The 18,210-nt window shown below is 37.9% G+C and overlaps 1 protein-coding gene across 2 annotated transcripts; it reads right to left on the bottom strand.

Annotated features, from left to right (window-relative positions):
* Positions 1-5,737: 5,737 nt before the first annotated feature.
* Positions 5,738-12,047, bottom strand: LOC149829320 (cysteine synthase). 2 transcript variants are annotated; one of them, XM_090018038.1, is made up of 13 exons: positions 12,022-12,047; positions 11,840-11,914; positions 11,694-11,731; positions 10,868-10,916; positions 10,646-10,755; positions 10,512-10,569; positions 9,553-9,816; positions 9,324-9,461; positions 9,169-9,220; positions 7,653-7,732; positions 7,227-7,286; positions 6,740-6,820; positions 5,738-6,123 (listed from the first exon to the last, which is right to left on the bottom strand). In XM_090018038.1, exons 4-13 carry the CDS (start codon positions 10,907-10,909, stop codon positions 6,031-6,033), a joined length of 978 nt encoding a protein of 325 aa, XP_089874164.1. In that variant the 5' UTR covers positions 10,910-10,916; positions 11,694-11,731; positions 11,840-11,914; positions 12,022-12,047; the 3' UTR covers positions 5,738-6,030. The 2 variants fall into 2 exon arrangements, with proteins under 2 accessions (XP_089874164.1, XP_089874163.1); XM_090018037.1 differs by lacking the exon at positions 11,694-11,731.
* Positions 12,048-18,210: the final 6,163 nt, after the last annotated feature.

Below are 18,210 nucleotides of genomic sequence, written 5' to 3'. Positions count from 1 at the left end.
TATCTGATTAGTTATAGTTTATCAGTTCTATCTGAACATAAGAGAGCTTTCTTGGTTGATTTGGATTTCGTTCGGATGTAGGTGTACAGGGGTTATGGGTTGGGGTAGTAAAACGTGTTAGTCTCACTCGAGGATCTCGTTTTTGCAAGGACTCGTATCCTTACCACCCCGTTGGCAAATGAATCCACGCATAAGCATAAGGTTTCTTCTCATTTTTTGTCTCCTTTGCAACCCTCTTTCTTCTCCGCAGAACTGAAGAAGGCCCCACTTTCCATCATTTGTCATATCAAGCAATGAAGAAGCACGTTTTACTACCCCATCATTTGTCATATCAAGTTTACATATTTTGCTGGTTTACATATTCAGTTACCCCCAACTAATATATATATATATATAGAGAGGATCAACATTATCACTCCTGAAGATCAACAAAATGTTGAACCCATGAACCCAACAAAATAGAAACAAAACTAAAATATAGAAAAACAAAAGCAAAAGGAAAAGAAAAAGAAACTACAGCCGGCTAGCAACAAACAACAAACAACAAACAACAAAGCCAAGCTCAACCAGGATCCTCTGGATAAGAAGGAACCACCGATGAGTGAACATTGTTCAGACGGAACGAGAGGTCTCTAAGATGCATACGTAGAATCGCGTATACATCAACCAAGATTTTATGGACAAGATTGTTAAGGATGACCGGAATTTGACGGAAAGTAGCATCATTGTGTGCCATCCAAACAAACCACCAAGTAGTAAGCAACCATGTCTTCCAGATCAGTCTCCACCGCTTACAACGTCTAATTTCAATAGGACCTAGGAGCAGATCAAGCGCAAAAGACTCCTCTTTAACAATTACGTTCGGAGATCTCCACGTGCTATTAAATAGGGCCACGAAGATTGGGCAGGACCAGAATAAATGAAAAGTAGTTTCTTCAGAAGCTTGACACAACACACACCAACTTGGGAACTGAAAGCCCAACTTCTTTAAATAACTGTGAGTCTGAACCCTATCATGCAAAATTAACCAAGCCAAGACCTGAGATCTTGGGGTAGAGCTCTTACCCCATAACGCACACTCAGGGAACCAATCTGCCCCTGGGGGGAGCAACTATCTATACACTTTATTGGTGTGGAACGCACCATTTGGTGCAATAGCCCAATGCAACCACTGATCAGCATCCCCAATTTGATCTCTGAAGGACGATAAGGCTCTCAGCCACATGCTTCGCAAGTGCGAGATCGCCAGCCCCCGGGTTCCATGACAAAAGTTAGATAAATCAGGAGCACCATATTTAGCATGAAGCAAACGAGTACAAGGAGAGATTGCCATCTCTCGGCCAAATACAACCTCTACAAGCTAGGTGGCAAAATATATTAGTTTTCATGGAAAAAAGTGATTCTGTTCAAGTTCAAGTTTTTTCTTTGTAGGGATGAATGGTGGTGTTGGGGATGTTAGGATAGTTGTTCAAGATCCAAAGTTAATTCAGGACGAGTTCAAACCATTGAAAACTCTCAATGTGATGTCAAAATGAGTTCAAGTTTATGAAGTATTCCGATGTAACTTTTCACAATAAGGAGATTCTTAATCTACAAATAATTTTCTGAAAGAATTCATCCCAACCTTAAAAACTTTTCTACACGAAGGACTTCTCTTAACTGTAACTCTAAGGTAGAAGAAACTCAACTCAATAAGGATTCCAAGGTGATTAGAAATCGTAAAGTCCTGCCTAAACTTGATGTAAAGGGTTAATCCTTAGATCAGCCTGACCCAACTCTGAATCTGAGTCAGGTTTGCCTATCAAAACTCTCTCTCCCTCCCTCTCTCTCTCTCTGTGAAGACCTCTCTCGAACCATTCTTTTCCCATTATCATTCTCCTGTTTTGTGGTTGTTCTAGGTGATTGGGAAGGTGGTTTCATCTTTGATTTCTCTGGGGTTTTTTTTGTTATGATGGTGTTCTATGGTGATGGGTTTTTGCCTATCGAAAATGGGTTTTGTGGGTTTTACTGATGAGCGGATCAGAAAAAGTGATGGATTTTTTTGCCTATCGAAAATGGGATTTGTGGGTTTTACTGATGAGCGGATCAGAGAAAGGCCCGACCAGCAGAGCATCATGTTAATCTGAGTCAGGTTTGCCTCTCTCTCTCTCTCTCTCTCTCTCTCTCTCTGACCATCATTTTCCCCTTATCATTCTCTTGTTCTGTAGTTTTTTTTGGTGATTGAGAAGGTGGTTTCCTCTTTGATTTATCTTTTTTTATTGGTATGATGGTGTTTTATGGTGGTGGGTTTTTGCCTATCAAAAATGGGTTTTGTGGGTTTTTCTACTCTGATGTTGGGGCTTCTTCATCTCGTGGCTTGTGATTATGCTGGAAGGGTTCATAGAATGTGGAGCTCTTGAGTTTTTTGAGGTTTTGTATGGCCTTCCTGTTAATGTGGACTTTATTGTGATGTTAGGGTGCATAAATGATTTTTTTGTTCGATCAAGTGCTTCCAAATGGAGTGAAATCAAATTTTTTGTTGTTTGACTAGGCCAAAAGATGATGGAGTAAAATCTTGCTAGATGATTCTTTGGCTGATCCTTCGCATGTCAACTACATACTTGCAACCTATATTCATTTTCATTTTATATTTTGGTTTGCAATGTTGATTTCTTTTGTGGTATCTTCTTGATTAGATTATTTTACTATATCATACAAAACATTCACACACACACATATAGTTATTCATATCATCATTAGCTTATGATTTTGTTTTAAATTACATGTTGGCTTGAATCTTGTTAGCATTAAGTTTTTTTTTATATATTACTAACTTCATTGAATTATCATAGGAATGCCTCCATCCACAAGTTGCGTTGTCTCTCAGGATGAATCAAAGAGAAATATGCAATGGCTGGCAATACATGACAAATATTTCATGCATTGCATGCTAGATGCATGTCGAAATAGATACTTCAATTCCGGGGCATGTCGAAATAGAGACTCAATTTCGGGTGGGTTTAGTACAAAGGGGTAGATTGAGATGAGCAAACAATTGATAAAAAGAATTGCAAGGAGTTTGAGAAGGACAAACTAAAGAATCACATAACGACAATTAAAAAGCATTTTAACGTTTTAAAAAGAATTCTCAATACATGTGGCATGGGGTGGAATGAAGCTACCAAAGGTTTAAATGTTGAGGATGAAATATGAAACTCGTATATTGAAGTACATGGTACATCAAAATTTTGCTTAATAATATTTTGTTTGACAACATATACTTTAATATAAATGTTGTTTTATGTAGAGGTATCCAAATAGAAAAAATTCTAGAACAGAGGGTTGTGATTGGTACTAATAACTGTCTATTATTTTTTGTGGATACGGTGCTACTGAAAATGAAGCATTTACTTTATTTAGCAAAAATCTTTATGATATCAGCTCATTATTTGGTATACAAGAGACATGCATAGATCTGGAAGAGCCGCCGGTACTTAAGCAAACTCTAATGGGGGATAACAATTCACGTTTGAATAATATTATAGATGTTATACCTAAAGAAGCCTCTAGTTTCAATCAATAAAAGAGAGTTAAACAAGATGATGGCACTCGAAAGCGCCTTGAAAGTGGTGACAAATTTTGTGATGAACTTGATAAGGTTGTTGGTTCACTTTGCAAGTACACATTAAGAACATAGTGGAACTTAGGAAAATCTGTTTATGTACTAAAAGACTTAGAGCAAGGTGGACAGGTTAACGGGTCTACAAAGATTAGGGCCATGGATCTTTTTTGTGATAAAAAATGGCAGAAATCTTTTTACTCATCGATGATGAAATGAAGGCCATATGGCTGATTGACAAATTAAGGGCACGTGGATCTTTCCTGATGTTTAGATATGAATGTAATTGAATCATTTGTTGGCTTTAATTTTGTGCATATTTAGATAATGATTTAGAAACCAGATGTGAATATTTTCGTACTTCGTCTAGATAACTAGCTTCACATAGACTTGGAAGTTAGATATGAATATGATTGTTGTTATAGGGCTGGTTAGGTGGTAAATCTGTTGGCTTCATTTTGTACATGTAACAAATTTGGAAGCTATTTTCATTCTTTTATTTTTATTTGTATTTTTTGGGGGTGGGGAGGGGTGCTTCCTGCTTATTGAACAGGGTGCAGTAGCTGTTGGTACACCACATCTAATAAATATACATGTCATAGGCTGGAGGACACGGAATACCCTTTGTCAACTTGCAAGAGCATAGAAGATATGAGTTCAACTCCAATGCAACAGCTGCATCAGCAGATCACGTGCTTTCTTTTTTTTTCTTTTTCATTTTTTTTTACGTGAATTGGGGGAGGACATGATTCAAATTGAACAATTTATGACACTAATATATTATCTTCAGAAACATGTGCATCATAGACCAAATATTTATAATGCTCATCCCTCAAGGAAAATTTGATGTTAATGTAACCTCTCAGTAACCTCTCATAGGGCCAAGCATAGTGCGTTAGTCATTTATAGGCATGAATAGTGAATCTCCTCATCCCTAAGAGGAGCATACAAGATTCAAATCTCATGGGCATCACTCTCTTGCGTGAGCCAAAGCAAGCCACTTCCTTCGGGGGGGGGGGGGGGGCGTAAATCAACTAAGTTTTATGCTACCAGAACAGCAACCCTAAGTACAGCAGGCTAAGCCAGTGCAACTAGGTCTCTGATTTGAGGGTAGTTTCTTCATGTCACAAATAAAAAGAGAAAAAATTGGAACCTCCTAGATAAGATCTATATGGTCTATTTAGTGAACATCAGCATTTGAATCACCATAATCTGACCTGCCTTCCTAAATTTCTAGCTATTCAAAAATCAACAGCTGAAAATTTATTTGATTTAAAAAATGGGTTTTCCTATCAAATTGGTCATGCTGAATCCATCTACATAGTCTGATTTGATCCAAGCACCTTGCAACTTTGAGAAACCCAAAACGGTGTATGACAATTAGGGGTGGCAATCGGGTCGGGTTGGCGTGTCAGCATACCTCAACCCAAACCCGACCCGTTTATTAAACGGGTCAGCTGTGGCAAACACGAACCCGGCCCGTTTAATAAACGGGTAACCCGACACGACCCGCCAACCCATTTAATAAATGGGTTGGGTCGGGTAAACGGGTTCTCAGGTTTGCGGGTCAGGTTGGCGGGTTGGCAGACGAGTTGGCAGGTTGACCCACCTGCCTAACCCGTTTATTAAACGGGTCAGGCGGGTTGGCATACCCCTAACACGAACCCGACCCATTTAATAAACGGGTTAGGCGGGTCAACCCGTTTATTAAACGGGTTCATTTTTTCCAAACCCGAACCCGCCTAACGGGTTGGTGGGTCGTGTCAGGTTTTGCCACCCCTAATGACAATAGGGGTGACACTATGGATGTGCAGATCGCACTCCGCATGGGTGTCCTTGTGCGCGATATGTTTTTCATGGGACGGACCTAGATTTAGATGGGTCAACAAGGTTTAGCTCCTTGATCCAAAGTCTCAAATCAATGCACGTGAACCAAGAAGATGGGGATAAGTTATCATGTACTAGTCATCCATTTAAAACCACACAAGCTACGGTCCCTCCTTGGGTACTAGCAGGACCAGATTTTAGTGCCAGGCTTTCCTGCAGACCAAAACCCAGCAGATACCTTTCAAACTGCAAGAGATTTGAGAGGCCCTGCAATCATAATAGAAAGAAAATGGGGGTCCACCGAGGCGAGAAGGGACTTCCACAATACTTTAATAAAAGCAGTTTTACACAAGCTCATTCACCACCATGGGACCACATCCATATTGGGGACAGCACCAAATAATCAAAACCATGTAACCAGACCGAACTGATGCATCTCACTCCTTAAAAACAAAATGTAACAAACTTCATGACTAACATTTCACGAGTCCATCCCCACCGTCATTTGGATAACAAATTATTATTAAAACAAAAGAAGACAAATACGGCAAATAATCAGAGAGCAACCCTCAAAAACTGTGTCCAGCTCCACAAATTTTTAACATTCAAGGCTCAAAGACCATGTTGTCAGCTTGTCTCTTGATGGATTCGAACAGCACAGAGGACAGATAGCGTTCACCAAAGCTGGGGAAGACAACCTAAAGGAAATAGAAAAAGGTCATTAGGAAATGCAAGTGGGTAGACTGTATTAGCCCACAATTTTCATTTTTCACTGTGCATGTTGCAGTTTGAAAGCAAGACAACGAATACAAGAGCCAGCGTATGCAGGATCAAGTGTGAAACACAACAGTGGAACTTGATAAGTTGCCAAACTATGGCTGATTGGGGATGGCCGCCCTCTGAACCATCAGTTTCAAACCAGCCCACAAATGCTGAATCACCCTCCATGGAAGAGCAATTACACCACTATGCTCTTATAAATCTCTCCATAGCAGTGTGGCGTCTAGCTCACATGCACACAGATTGACTCAAGTACATTACATTGGACTACGGGTTTGCTGCCCAAAACAATGTTCAACTTGCATGTGTTAAGCATATAGCTAGAGAGAGAGAGAGCTTATCATGGCACATTTCAGTTATAAAACTAACTAGTACCATTTTATTGAAAAAAACAGATAAATTAAGACAATGGTCACATCCACATTGCATAAACATTTTTTTAAGACAGGTTTATTATATGAGATGGGGGTTGTGTTCATGGATGAAATACTAAAGATGAAACTTGTAATTAATAAAAGAAAACCATTTACTTACAACTATGAGCTTCCCAGCATTTTCTGGACGCTTGGCAATCCTAATTGCAGCAGCAGTTGCAGCCCCTGATGATATGCCCACCTGTTGTCATGAATAAACCAGTAATGCCCCAGAATTAAGATATGATAAACCAGTTAGCATAATTTCTTCTGCACTATGTTCTACAAGATATCAAGGACAGTCCTCTTATGGAATGGGCAATTTGCTTGTCCTTAGGATCAAGAACTACATTTGCTGCATATCACCTAATCTGAAGGATGGATAACAAGAATTTATTCATGTTTTGCATGGGAACCAGGCATTGCATGCACGTTACGGTGAGACCATCAAGTCATCACACCAATAAGGAGTGAGGCCAACCATAATTTTCCTCGCTCAATCAGAAAAAGAACAACATTATTCTTAAGTGATTATTGGAGATCCAAGAGCAGAGGCTTCAATACCAGGAGTTCAATGTTGGAATCTGTGGCACAAGAAATTAACTCACCAGCAAACCTTCTTTAAGAGCAAGCAGCTTGGCGGTTTCAATAGCGTCCTCACTTGATATCTGAGAAATGGAGCCAATAAATACACTAAATGAGAAAGCAAATCTAATAGTACAATACTGCACAATAGGGAAGGTGCATATCAGGACTGCTACTCAAATACAAGAATGTAGAACCGATTCAATGTTCTTTGTAAAAGAACCACCATTACATGTGCAATCATCTGTGGCTTAAAAAGCATTTCGGTATTCATGTAATGATAAAGATATTTGCTTAATATGTTTACATTTGTGGAAAATATTTTTTTTTTTACTCACATCAAAAAGATAATAAAAGTAATCAATATAAGCAATAACTATAATAATTGAGGGGGGGAAATCCATGTTAGGCTTATGAATCAAATTAGAAAGGCATACAAAAAGACTTACTTGAATAATCTCATCAAGAAGATCGACGTCCAAAACCCCAGGAATAAAACCAGCACCAATTCCTTGGATCTTATGAGGACCTGAAACATTTTAGCAAACATTAGAAGAGCTTCGATAGTTTCAAATAAGAATTGAAACCAATCAAATGGAATAGTTACTACATAAAAGGCATGGCAGAAACAGGCATAGGCATTTTAGCAAACTGCATTTTTCTCTTCTTCATTTTAAATAAAGTCCGAAGAAATATTATGGTTTAACATTAATTGATTATCACATGACAAGCTATATGTAGCACATCTTTTCTCCAATATTGGCACAATCCCATGTAATCAGTGTGATACAATATCCTTTTCAGCCGCACACATAAATTGGTCTAATGCTGCTTCTGTCATCTAGATCATTAACACCTCTGACTTGCATTTGGCTAAAAAATTGTTCATCCCCTGTTGTTTTCAACTAAATTTCCACTCTTTGACTTTCTAATAGCAAATTACCGATGATACCTCTAGTCATATTCTGTTAAAAGTTCAATCACCAATTCAATCTGTAAGACCTACTCAAAATCGATATTGATATTTTAAGGAAGCCCCAGTTGGATAACATTTGGCAGCAAAGGTTAGACCTCTAAAAGACTGAAAAGCATTCACTGAAGGAAGAAACTATGGTTCAGTCATGCCAGAGGGGAATTGCAGATGAAAAGCATAGTTACGATTATAGAGCTTGGATAGTAACTGCATATGACAATGGTGTAATGACAACTTTGTCGGATCCGTATTAGGATCCAGTATAGCTAAATGGGTCTTACATGAAATCCAATGATCCACTTAAGTAGTGGACCATTGAGATAGGAACCACCAGGATAGTGGTGGTTCCCCTCCTCATTGGATTCCCAGCATGTTTGGGAATCCAATGAAGTTAGTTAGGGCTGGATAACGGCTTTCCAGGGGAAGTTAAATATCACAGCTGCAGAATAAACAGAGAACTAGATATTCATATCGAGGATCCCCCCTGAAGCAGGCCGTTAATATCATCCATTCTTCTCTTCTCCCCTAGTCTTCTCTAGGCACACCTCAATCCTAGATCTAATAAACTTAACACACATCTAATAGGTTTAACAATTTGGAACATATCAAAATTAGAAATGACTAAGAGAGGACCAGCAAATAACATATCTAGTTTTTGACATGAATCATGCAGACTGCTGAAAGACCTAGAAGAGTCCAAATTTGTTGCCATAAAAAACCATAGATTCAGACCGAACATGTCACTTGCCAAAAAAAATCTGGAGTACTTTTAAAATTTTCAAAAAATCTGTTTCCTTCCATTGCACACTTAAAGCTTAGTCATTAAACAAGAGAAAAAATTATACAGCTAAAATTTCATGTTTCTGGACACTTCAAATCAATTATGGCTAAAAACTAGAATGGAATTGCCAGTGACCAACTATGCAAATGCCAAAATCCCCCATATTTAAACAACCATGCAGATGTGTAACATATAAGTGGTAATCACTCACCAGGCTTTCCTCCAGATAAAATAGCACTTTCAACTGGTTCAACACCATATACCTGAAAGACATGAAACAGAACCACCTCAAAAAATTATCTTAATGGGTAACACCATTATCCTAAGATTTCAAGCATGACATTCTTAAATGATAATAACAGCAACCTTCAGAGCAGGATTCTTCTCCTTAAGATAGCGCCCAGCACCAGTTACTGTTCCCCCAGTCCCGATTCCAGAAACGAAGGCATCAACTTTGCCACCAGAGTTTTTCCAGATCTCAGGTCCAGTTGTCTCATAATGAATCTGCAAAGATACCAAGTTTCTGGTTATTGAAAACCAGCACAATCTGCATAACATTTTTTCAGAGATTAACAAAAAAAATGCAATTTTGTACCTTTGGGTTAGCAGGATTTTCAAACTGTTGAAGCATGTAAGAATTGGGAGTCTTTGCTTGCAACTCTTCAGCCTTCTGAACAGCACCTTTCATGCCTTTAGCTGGGTCTGTGAGCACTAGTTCAGCTCCAAAAGCCAAAAGGATCGTTCTTCTCTCAAGACTCATAGAAGCAGGCATGGTGATTATAAGCTTGTAACCCTTGGCTGCTGCGATGAATGCCAACCCAATGCCAGTGTTGCCGCTAGTGGGCTCAATCAAGACACTCTACGGTGTTCACAAAAACACAAAGGTTGCACATGTCACACACACAGAGAGAGAAGCAATCAAATCGAGTCAGTTCAAACCCCAAACATGCCATAATCCTTACAACTAGAATTGAACGCTCTAAAAAATGATACATTCAATGGGACAAATGGCTGAAGCTACACGGGGCTGAGCAGCTAAATCCATGGTTAAGATTTGAGAATATCAAGGCTATATTTTGCCTCCGGAAAGAAATACCAACAAATGTTGTGTAAATAATGTTGTAAAGAATGGAACTAGAAGGCTAAGTCACAAGATATAAAAGGCATGAAGTACTAAGTGGTGAGAAGGAAGCAATGTTATCTAACGCCAATACCTCGGCACAGAGATTTTTTTATGATTATTTCGCTTTTCTTACAAGTCTCAAGAATATCACGGGAAAATCTTTACAAACTTGAAAAGTATAAAACGGGAACTAAGAAAAAACAAATTTTCATAACTTAGGAAAAATATACAAATGTCAACAAAACAAAGAAACTAAATATGGACGATGATCATGAAAATAAATTCTACAAGATATTCAAATTGGCGGTATTTTTTCAAAGATGGTTGATAATATCTTTTTATGAAAATATTGCAGCATTTTTCCAGAAAATACCCAATACAAAAAGGCCATTCACCAGATACGATACTGAATTTGAAAATAATTTCCTAACCTGTCCAGGGGTTATAAGCCCTTTCTCTTCTGCATCGGCGATCATACTGTACCCAATCCTGTGAAAAACAAAGTCAACAACTGTGAGCACAGGATAAACTTAAGAAAAAAAATGTATATAGGTGACCATCGTACCTATCCTTGACACTAGAGCATGGTTCCATCATCTCCAGCTTAGCCGCAATGCGAGCAACACAGCCATCTACGACATTGTTGAGATACACCAAAGGCGTTTTCCCGATCAACTGCTCAAAACAGAAAGAAAAAATAAGGCAGATTCAAAACAAAACAAAACAAAAAAAGATGACGATTCTTCAAGAAGGGACTTGAACGGGAATTCAATAAAAAAGGACACACCTCGGTGACATCGTGTGCGATCGCGGTTGGGTATTCCGCCATCTTCAGACTGTAAAACCAGAATTAAGCCCTAATCCTTATGATCCTTGAAGGATATTTAAAAGTACAGAAGACGATAAAAACGGCAAGGAGTTAAATAAAAAAAATAAACGTACAGGTTTCTTTCCTCATATACAATATACACAACTTAACTTTCTTTTCCGTATTCATTTCCTGAAACGTCTAAGATTATATTGAACAGAAAGATGAACCAGAGTAACCAAACATCTTTCGGTCAATTTGAAAAGAAAAAGGACTGGATTTTGAATCGGAATTAACTGTTTCTTTGGACGGCACTCTGCAGTAAACATTGGTGAAAAATCCCTTCCCGATACACAGCAGTCAAAATTCCCGCAGATTAAAGATAACCTCCAAACTCCTCTTAGATGTACTATAATTAGCTACTTAAAATACAGTATAAATCAGTGAAAACTCGCTAAATTTTCTGGCTTCATGGATTAGAGAGCATAAATAGCAAAGAATCGTTCAGGGAAAATATAGTAAAAATTTGCCCAAAAACGCCAAATTTTCTTCATTTCTTGGATTAGGGAGCACGAGCAGCAAAGGATCACGTAGAGATACGGTATATCCCAGAAGTTCGTTGAGTTGATAAAACGGAAAAGATAAGATATTTCCCACCGAATTTCTCTAAAATGTACAGAAAATTTCACTGAAATTAGCTACTTCAAAAAAACAGCAAAAATATTCCAAAATACGCTAAATTTTCAGGATTTTATCAACTAAAAGGCAAAAAAATCTCCCGATCATCCCGAGCTTCGATCATAACCTCTCTCTCGACTTTTGCTTCTGGGTTCAAATTTTCGCCTACGCAACGAAAAAGAAAAATAACGCAAATTCTCTGCTAAACTCAAAAAGAACGCTAGAAAAGGAAATCTGCTTCACGAGACAGTATAAAATCCCCAAAAATCATACCGATTTTTGCTGAGCTCTGCAACCTCCAACTCTGAGGACGACGAAGAGCGAGTTCTGATAGAGAAGGCGCTCTGCCTACGTAACGAAAAAGAAAAATAACGCAAATTCTCTGTTAAACTCAAAAAGAACGCCAGAACAGGAAATCTGCCTCACGAAACACTAAAAATCCACAAAAATCTTACAATTTTTGCTGAGCTCTGCAATCTCCAACTCCGAGGAAGACGACGAGCGAGTTCTGATACAGAAGGCGCTCTGCAGGAGCGCCCCTTTTATAGACGAAGAAGAACGACCCAACGAGCTTACAAGAGGCGTGAAAAATTCAAATGCAATTATAAAAAAACGATTATTAAAATCTCTCTCTCTCTCTCTCTGAGTTTTTTTTTTTACTCGGAGAAGATACAAAAGGGACGACGACGGATGGCGGATGGCGGATGGCGGATGGCGGATGGCGGATGGGTTATCATATAAAATAAATTTTAAAAAAAAAAATCTTGAAAAAAAATTAGACGGCAACGAAGGAAATTACGGAAACGCCAAGGTTTTTGGTGCTTCTTGCTAATGACTAATATACCCTTAATCAAATTCAGTATGACTTTCGTATTCTTGTATTTTAACAATTGACCCGTACGCGCGAAGTCCAACCGACCAACCCCATTGCAATGGACCAGATAAATGCAAACGGGTCGGACATGGGTCTGCTTGACCTGACACTGAATTCGATTTCGGAAGGGTGAATCCAATTTCAAATACGGATATCATGTGAGCTGCTATGGTACTTGATCCGTTCAATCTGCAAAATTGTAGATTTTAGGATAAATTATATGGAGTTATACCTAAATCCATTCTAGATCCAATTCCGTTTATTTATTTAACAAACATAGATAGTTTTTTTTAGATAGTCCGGGGAACTAAAACCCCATCAACAGCTGCACATAATCTCAAGACTCGTTAATTACGCAGGAGAGGGAGGGATACGCCTTTCATTGTGAAAGGGCACACGATTAGAAAAAGAACCATGGAGTCCTTTTCCCATAGGAAAGGGCCTCCCACCTCCCGGGGTAGGCAAAGATTTTCACATGAAATGGCAAGTTCCTGCAAGAAAATGTAAGGCCCAGTGTGGTGCCACATTTTCTGTCAAACCCATTTGTTTCCCATCTTGCAGAAAATCGTCGCCTTTCCAAATAAAACTTTCCACTTTTCTTATTAAACAAATGGACCCTAATGCATAACTTGTTACTTTTTTCATGTATTCATACCAATTTACAATTCACTATAATCAAATCTTTAGTTTTTTCCGCTTGTTTGGTAGGAGCTGTTAGTGCAAGTCACCTTCTGTTGGGACTTTGCAAGTTCAAATCCCAATGGTATGATGTATAACTGGTTGGGGTCTGCCTAACTCAGCTTGCCTATCAAAAAAAAAAAAATATTTAGATTTTTTTTATAAAAAGTGAGAAAGTTGGCTTTGTACATCTATTTATTCATTTCACCCAAACAAGAATAAGATAACATATTCCTATCATCTGACATATAATTGGATCTTATCATCCATCCCACAATTCAATTAAGCCCATTAACCAAGGGTTAGGATTAGTCCACATCAGGTGCTTGGGGACGGGGACGGGGACGGGCAGTGGGTTTGGAGGGTTGCGTGTGATAGAGAGAAGTTGTTGGTATCCACCATCACCCTGTTCTTGCCCAGTTGAATCAAATGCTGAACAAGAACAGTGAGTTATATCCAGAACAAGACGTGTTCTGTCTGTACTGGACATATGTTTCGTTCAAGTTTGGACTAGCAGTCAAACACACCCTAATCTTAGCATCCATATGATATGCATCAATTAGACAGCTAGGATCAACATATATCCTCTAATGTCATATATCAGAATATAGAATCCTTTTTGCAAGAAAACTATGAGCTCTGATTTCTAATACTTCACAACGTCAGTATATATAGTGTAATTCTAATAAATATATCATTTTTGTATCTAGCAAGTTTAAATCCATGGTTAAGATCCTTATTGACTCCCATAGAGTTTGAAGCTGCCGGGACAGTGATCGTAAGTACATCAGGCAGAGCCAGCGCGGCTAGGTCTCTGATCCGGGGATGGTTTCTCCCTGTAAATATCAAATAAAAAATTTACTGAAAATAAATAACCCTATTTGACTGTAAGGTTATTTGGAGGGATATATTAATCATTTTAGAATGATGGTATGGGTTCGATATCTTGGAAGGTTCCTTTGGGCAATTTCGAACTGCCAAATTGCCAATATTTTTATTAAATGACGGTCAGCTCGGTGAAGAGGAGACCGGTCCATGACCATCATATTTTGCGATTAATAATTCTGCAAATTGGGCAAAATAGAGGTCCCAATTTCTCCACAAATCTGACAGGTTCGGATATCTGACTGAATCTGAATTCATTTAATCGGTTTTAGTAAAAGAAGTCGGATCAGATCTGAACCCAGTATAGAGTATTTCATTCGAGTTCCAACAGAATCCAATATTGCAACCTATTAGCTATTTAGCCTAGTTGGATTTGGATTCGGATTTGGTTTTGGCTTTCTCCTTTCTAATTTGAATCTGACTCCAAATCCGTATTAGCTATTTAAACATAGTTTTGCAAACAATAATCTAGAACATGCCCAACCTGTTCAGAAATATAGAGTTTGAACTTTGAAGGCATTACTTTAGATGGGATGTGAACAAACCATAGTCTAGCAACGTTGGTTTTGAATTACTTCACCGTGTACACTGGATTCAAAGTGCCAGCTCGTTTTCAGATGCATTTGTTTTCCCCCTTTTGACATCTCCTTAGTCAACTATGTAGAGCCAATACAGAATTTCAAAGCGGCAGGTCTTTGCAATTTTAGAGTATTATTCTAATGGCCTCGAGAGGGTTCGGCATAGTGGGTGGGGGGCTTGGTTCGATTTTCATGAGTGTGGCCCTTCTGCGCGAGCCAACGCTCAATCTAGGCTCTGGGAGCAGGGGTTCTAGCCTCACAGTTTTATGCCGTCGACACCATGATCATATGTACTGCAGGCTGAGCCAGTACGCCCAGGTCATCATGCTGAGTGTGGTTTTTCCGATTATAAATAAAAAAATCATTATTCTAAAAACATAATTGGAAAAATTATCATTTTTTTAATAATTGAGAAAAAACCCACCTCACTTACCTGCAAATTCGTTGGTGTAAAAACTCCAAGTCCCTCTTGTCCACCAACAAATTTTGGCCACTCCACAATTCATGACGTCCTTTTTAGCTTGGTGACATTCACTAGTTGTCCCTGTCAAATGAACGGTGGGTTGGGGTTTTGTATTTCTCTTCTACAAAGTTTTTATATATCTTTCTTTAATATATATATATATTATTTTATGACATATTGAACGCTTGAAAAACAAAACCGAATCTATTTTTACTTTGTATAACACAAACCTATTATCATGAAGGTAAGAACATTTACAAATGAATGTCAAACATACATTTATAGATGATGTAAGTTCATACTTTATGCAGGTTTTTAGTTAAAAGAAATTTACATGGTATGTGCTTGAAGGTTGTGACATTCACAAATTTGTGATGCAAACATGTTCGCAAAAGACATCTGTGAAGGTCAATCATATATTTGCGAACATAGATTTTGACTATGAGTGAGCTTTTATTTAAAGGAGATGCACATGATTTCTGCACAAATGTCAAGACTGCCGCAAATGTATGGATCAAATCTGTTGAGCTTGAACATTTAAATTTTAGAAAGTTCACATCAAGCTTAAGAGAGGATTCATGCATTTCAATTGTGAATCTCTTGTATTGAAATTCAAGTTAAATATGCTTGCAAATACTTTATGTGAATTTAATCATGTCGGTCAAATGTTTATGTTAATCTCTTTTTATTGAGATGTTGTGACCTTCAAATAATGTATATATCTAAGTACTAACATCATCAAGTTCGTAAGGGTAAAAATGTTTTTAAAAAGTTGAGAATCAAAATTTTGGGCATGGAGAGGATTTCGGCAAATTGTGAGGCATGTCTTAAACCATATCATTTTACAAGGACAATACGATCATTTTAGTATATAGAATGACATGTATTTTTTTTTAGAGAAGAATAACATGTAATAGTTACTCAAATATTGAAATATCCGGTTTTCATTTATTGTTGTTTTTATTTTCCCTCAAATACGGATGGCTCCATCTAGATAAAATATCCAGGTTTTATTGAATAGCATAAATTATTTAGTTATCATTAATTCTCTATAATTGAGGAAAGTGTGATTCTTGTATTTGTTGCATGGCAAACCCCTAAGAGCATTTTCAGGTAAACAATTATTGTGCCATCTTCATATTGGATAAAAAAAAGAAATTAGCCAATGACACAATGTCCAAACCCAGTATCAGGGTTTTCTCAGCTAGGTAAAAATCTCATGATTTTTTTTCAAGAAAAATCTTAGAAAAATGTCGCTGGATATAAAACATAAATATGTAATGTTATAATATAAAGGACAATATATAATGTAAACATTGTAAGAGGCATTTTCATCGAGTTAATGTTGCATTGATATCATTATATTGTTCAAAATAGATGATAATAAAATCACGTTTTTTTCTTCAAAAACAAAATAAAATCATTTTTTTTTGTCGACAATTTGATATAGCTTAGCTTAAAAAGTTTCAAATTTAGAAATGAATGCAGGGGCTGCAACTATGTGGTACTATCGACTGTGCAGACCTTAACACCATAAGTTTAGTTTAATGGAGTCAAATTGCACATGAAAGTTTGTTAATCAATAGATATAATTGGATTATGTTTAAATTATTCATTCAAATCTGCAATAGGAATCCGGACTTGAAATCTACTGTATTCATTTCTATTAAAAATTTGGGGAAATTAGTAGCCCCCATTACACGTATCTGGCTTGACTTGGAGCCCATGTCACAGGGATACTCCAACTTACCCTCGTGTCCTGACAACTTATAAAGATACACTAAATGGAAAGTGGCACAAAAAATGGCGTGGCCGTGTCATTGTGATGTGGTTGGCGCCAACTGTACTAGAGGCCTAATATGGAATCTTCAGAATACTGCATATGATTCTAGAGGGTCTTATCTTGAAATTGAAAATAAAGGACTTGCCCTGTTTTCACGTCTGAATATTGCCATTTTTTTGTAGATACGTGCCAATGGCTAGGTGCACCTTGCATACACGTATTTTCTTTTGTTTGAAATTTGTTTTTGTTTTTTTTACATTCTTTCAAAAAAATTGATTTTTTGGCCAAGTTGAAAGTTTTATTTTCTTAAATTTATATATCAAAATCTCCTTTGACTGTTGATTGAAAAAAGATTCCGGTGGTTTTGTGCAACTGTCATCATCATAAAACATGTATATGGGCTATGTTCTATGTCTATCTTTTTTTTTAACAAATTTATATCGCAGTTAACTCAATCTTTCACTAAATAATACGTTAGTCAAATAGAGAATTCCATTGATGGTGATGATTATTGCTAATTATTTCATTTTATAATATTACTATTATTCTATGGATGCGGAAAGAAAGCTTGCTCATGTATTATGCATCCTCCTCATGGTGCTGTCTAGGTACATTTTCAAGCAAAGTAATATAATATTATCATCGCGTTAAAAACAAGAGTCCTAGCTCAAAACCGCGGGTCTTCAATTAGGGATGGCAGTGGATCAGGGGAAAACACGGGTCTCACCCCGTTTGGACCGGGAACGGAGGACATGAAACAAGGATGGAGGTGAGGATGAAGGTTAAAATCAAAACCCGTGCGGGGATGGACTTACGTTTTCCTCCGGCCCGCCCCACTCTGCTCCTGATCCCCATTAATGAACTGACAGAAATACCTTTAGGGATGGCAGTGGACAGGGGAGAAAAGGGGCCCTGCCCCCGCCTCACCTCACCCCATTTCGGCCGGGGATGAAGGACATGAAACGAGGATGAAGGTTAAAATGTAAACCCATGCGGGGATGAAGGCAAGGATGGAGGGCAGAATTTTGAGACGAGACGGGGGTGGAGACCTTGTGCCCCACCTTGGCCCCGGTCCACTACCATCCCTATCTCCAATTGAATCATCCTAAGCTCAAAAAAGAGTGTAAGGCTGCATTTTGAATGATACATTGTCATGCATACCATTACTACCTATAATGAGTGGTGTAGATTAATGCAATTAAGTACATATTATATAATAATCCACTTAGTATAATTGGCTTACATTGAGAAAAAAAATCTAATTCCAATTCATGAGTTTGGTTTGCATCTTGACTGCTTTTTTTATATTTACACGAAGAAACTGCCCCCCTGGATCATAGACCTAACCATGCTGGCTTTGCCTGCCATACTTACCATCATTAT

The sequence above is a fragment of the Nuphar pumila genome, chromosome 9 (assembly GCF_984573655.1).
Source record: "Nuphar pumila chromosome 9, dmNupPumi1.hap1.1, whole genome shotgun sequence".
Classification (NCBI taxonomy): Eukaryota; Viridiplantae; Streptophyta; class Magnoliopsida; order Nymphaeales; family Nymphaeaceae; genus Nuphar; species Nuphar pumila.
The sequence above is the reverse complement of the archived record's forward strand: the minus strand, read 5'-3'. Positions and strand labels throughout refer to the sequence as shown.

What these genes read in the sequence shown, in the direction of transcription:
- LOC149829320 (XM_090018038.1), bottom strand. Translation starts at nt 10,909, where the DNA reads ATGGCGGAATACCCAACCGCGATCGCACACGATGTCACCGAG. An exon ending in AGAAGAATCCTGCTCTGAAG is followed by an intron (nt 9,221 to 9,323) that starts GTTGCTGTTATT and finishes CATGTCTTTCAG; the next exon opens with GTATATGGTGTTGAACCAGT. An exon ending in CTCTTAAAGAAGGTTTGCTG is followed by an intron (nt 6,821 to 7,226) that starts GTGAGTTAATTT and finishes TCATGACAACAG; the next exon opens with GTGGGCATATCATCAGGGGC.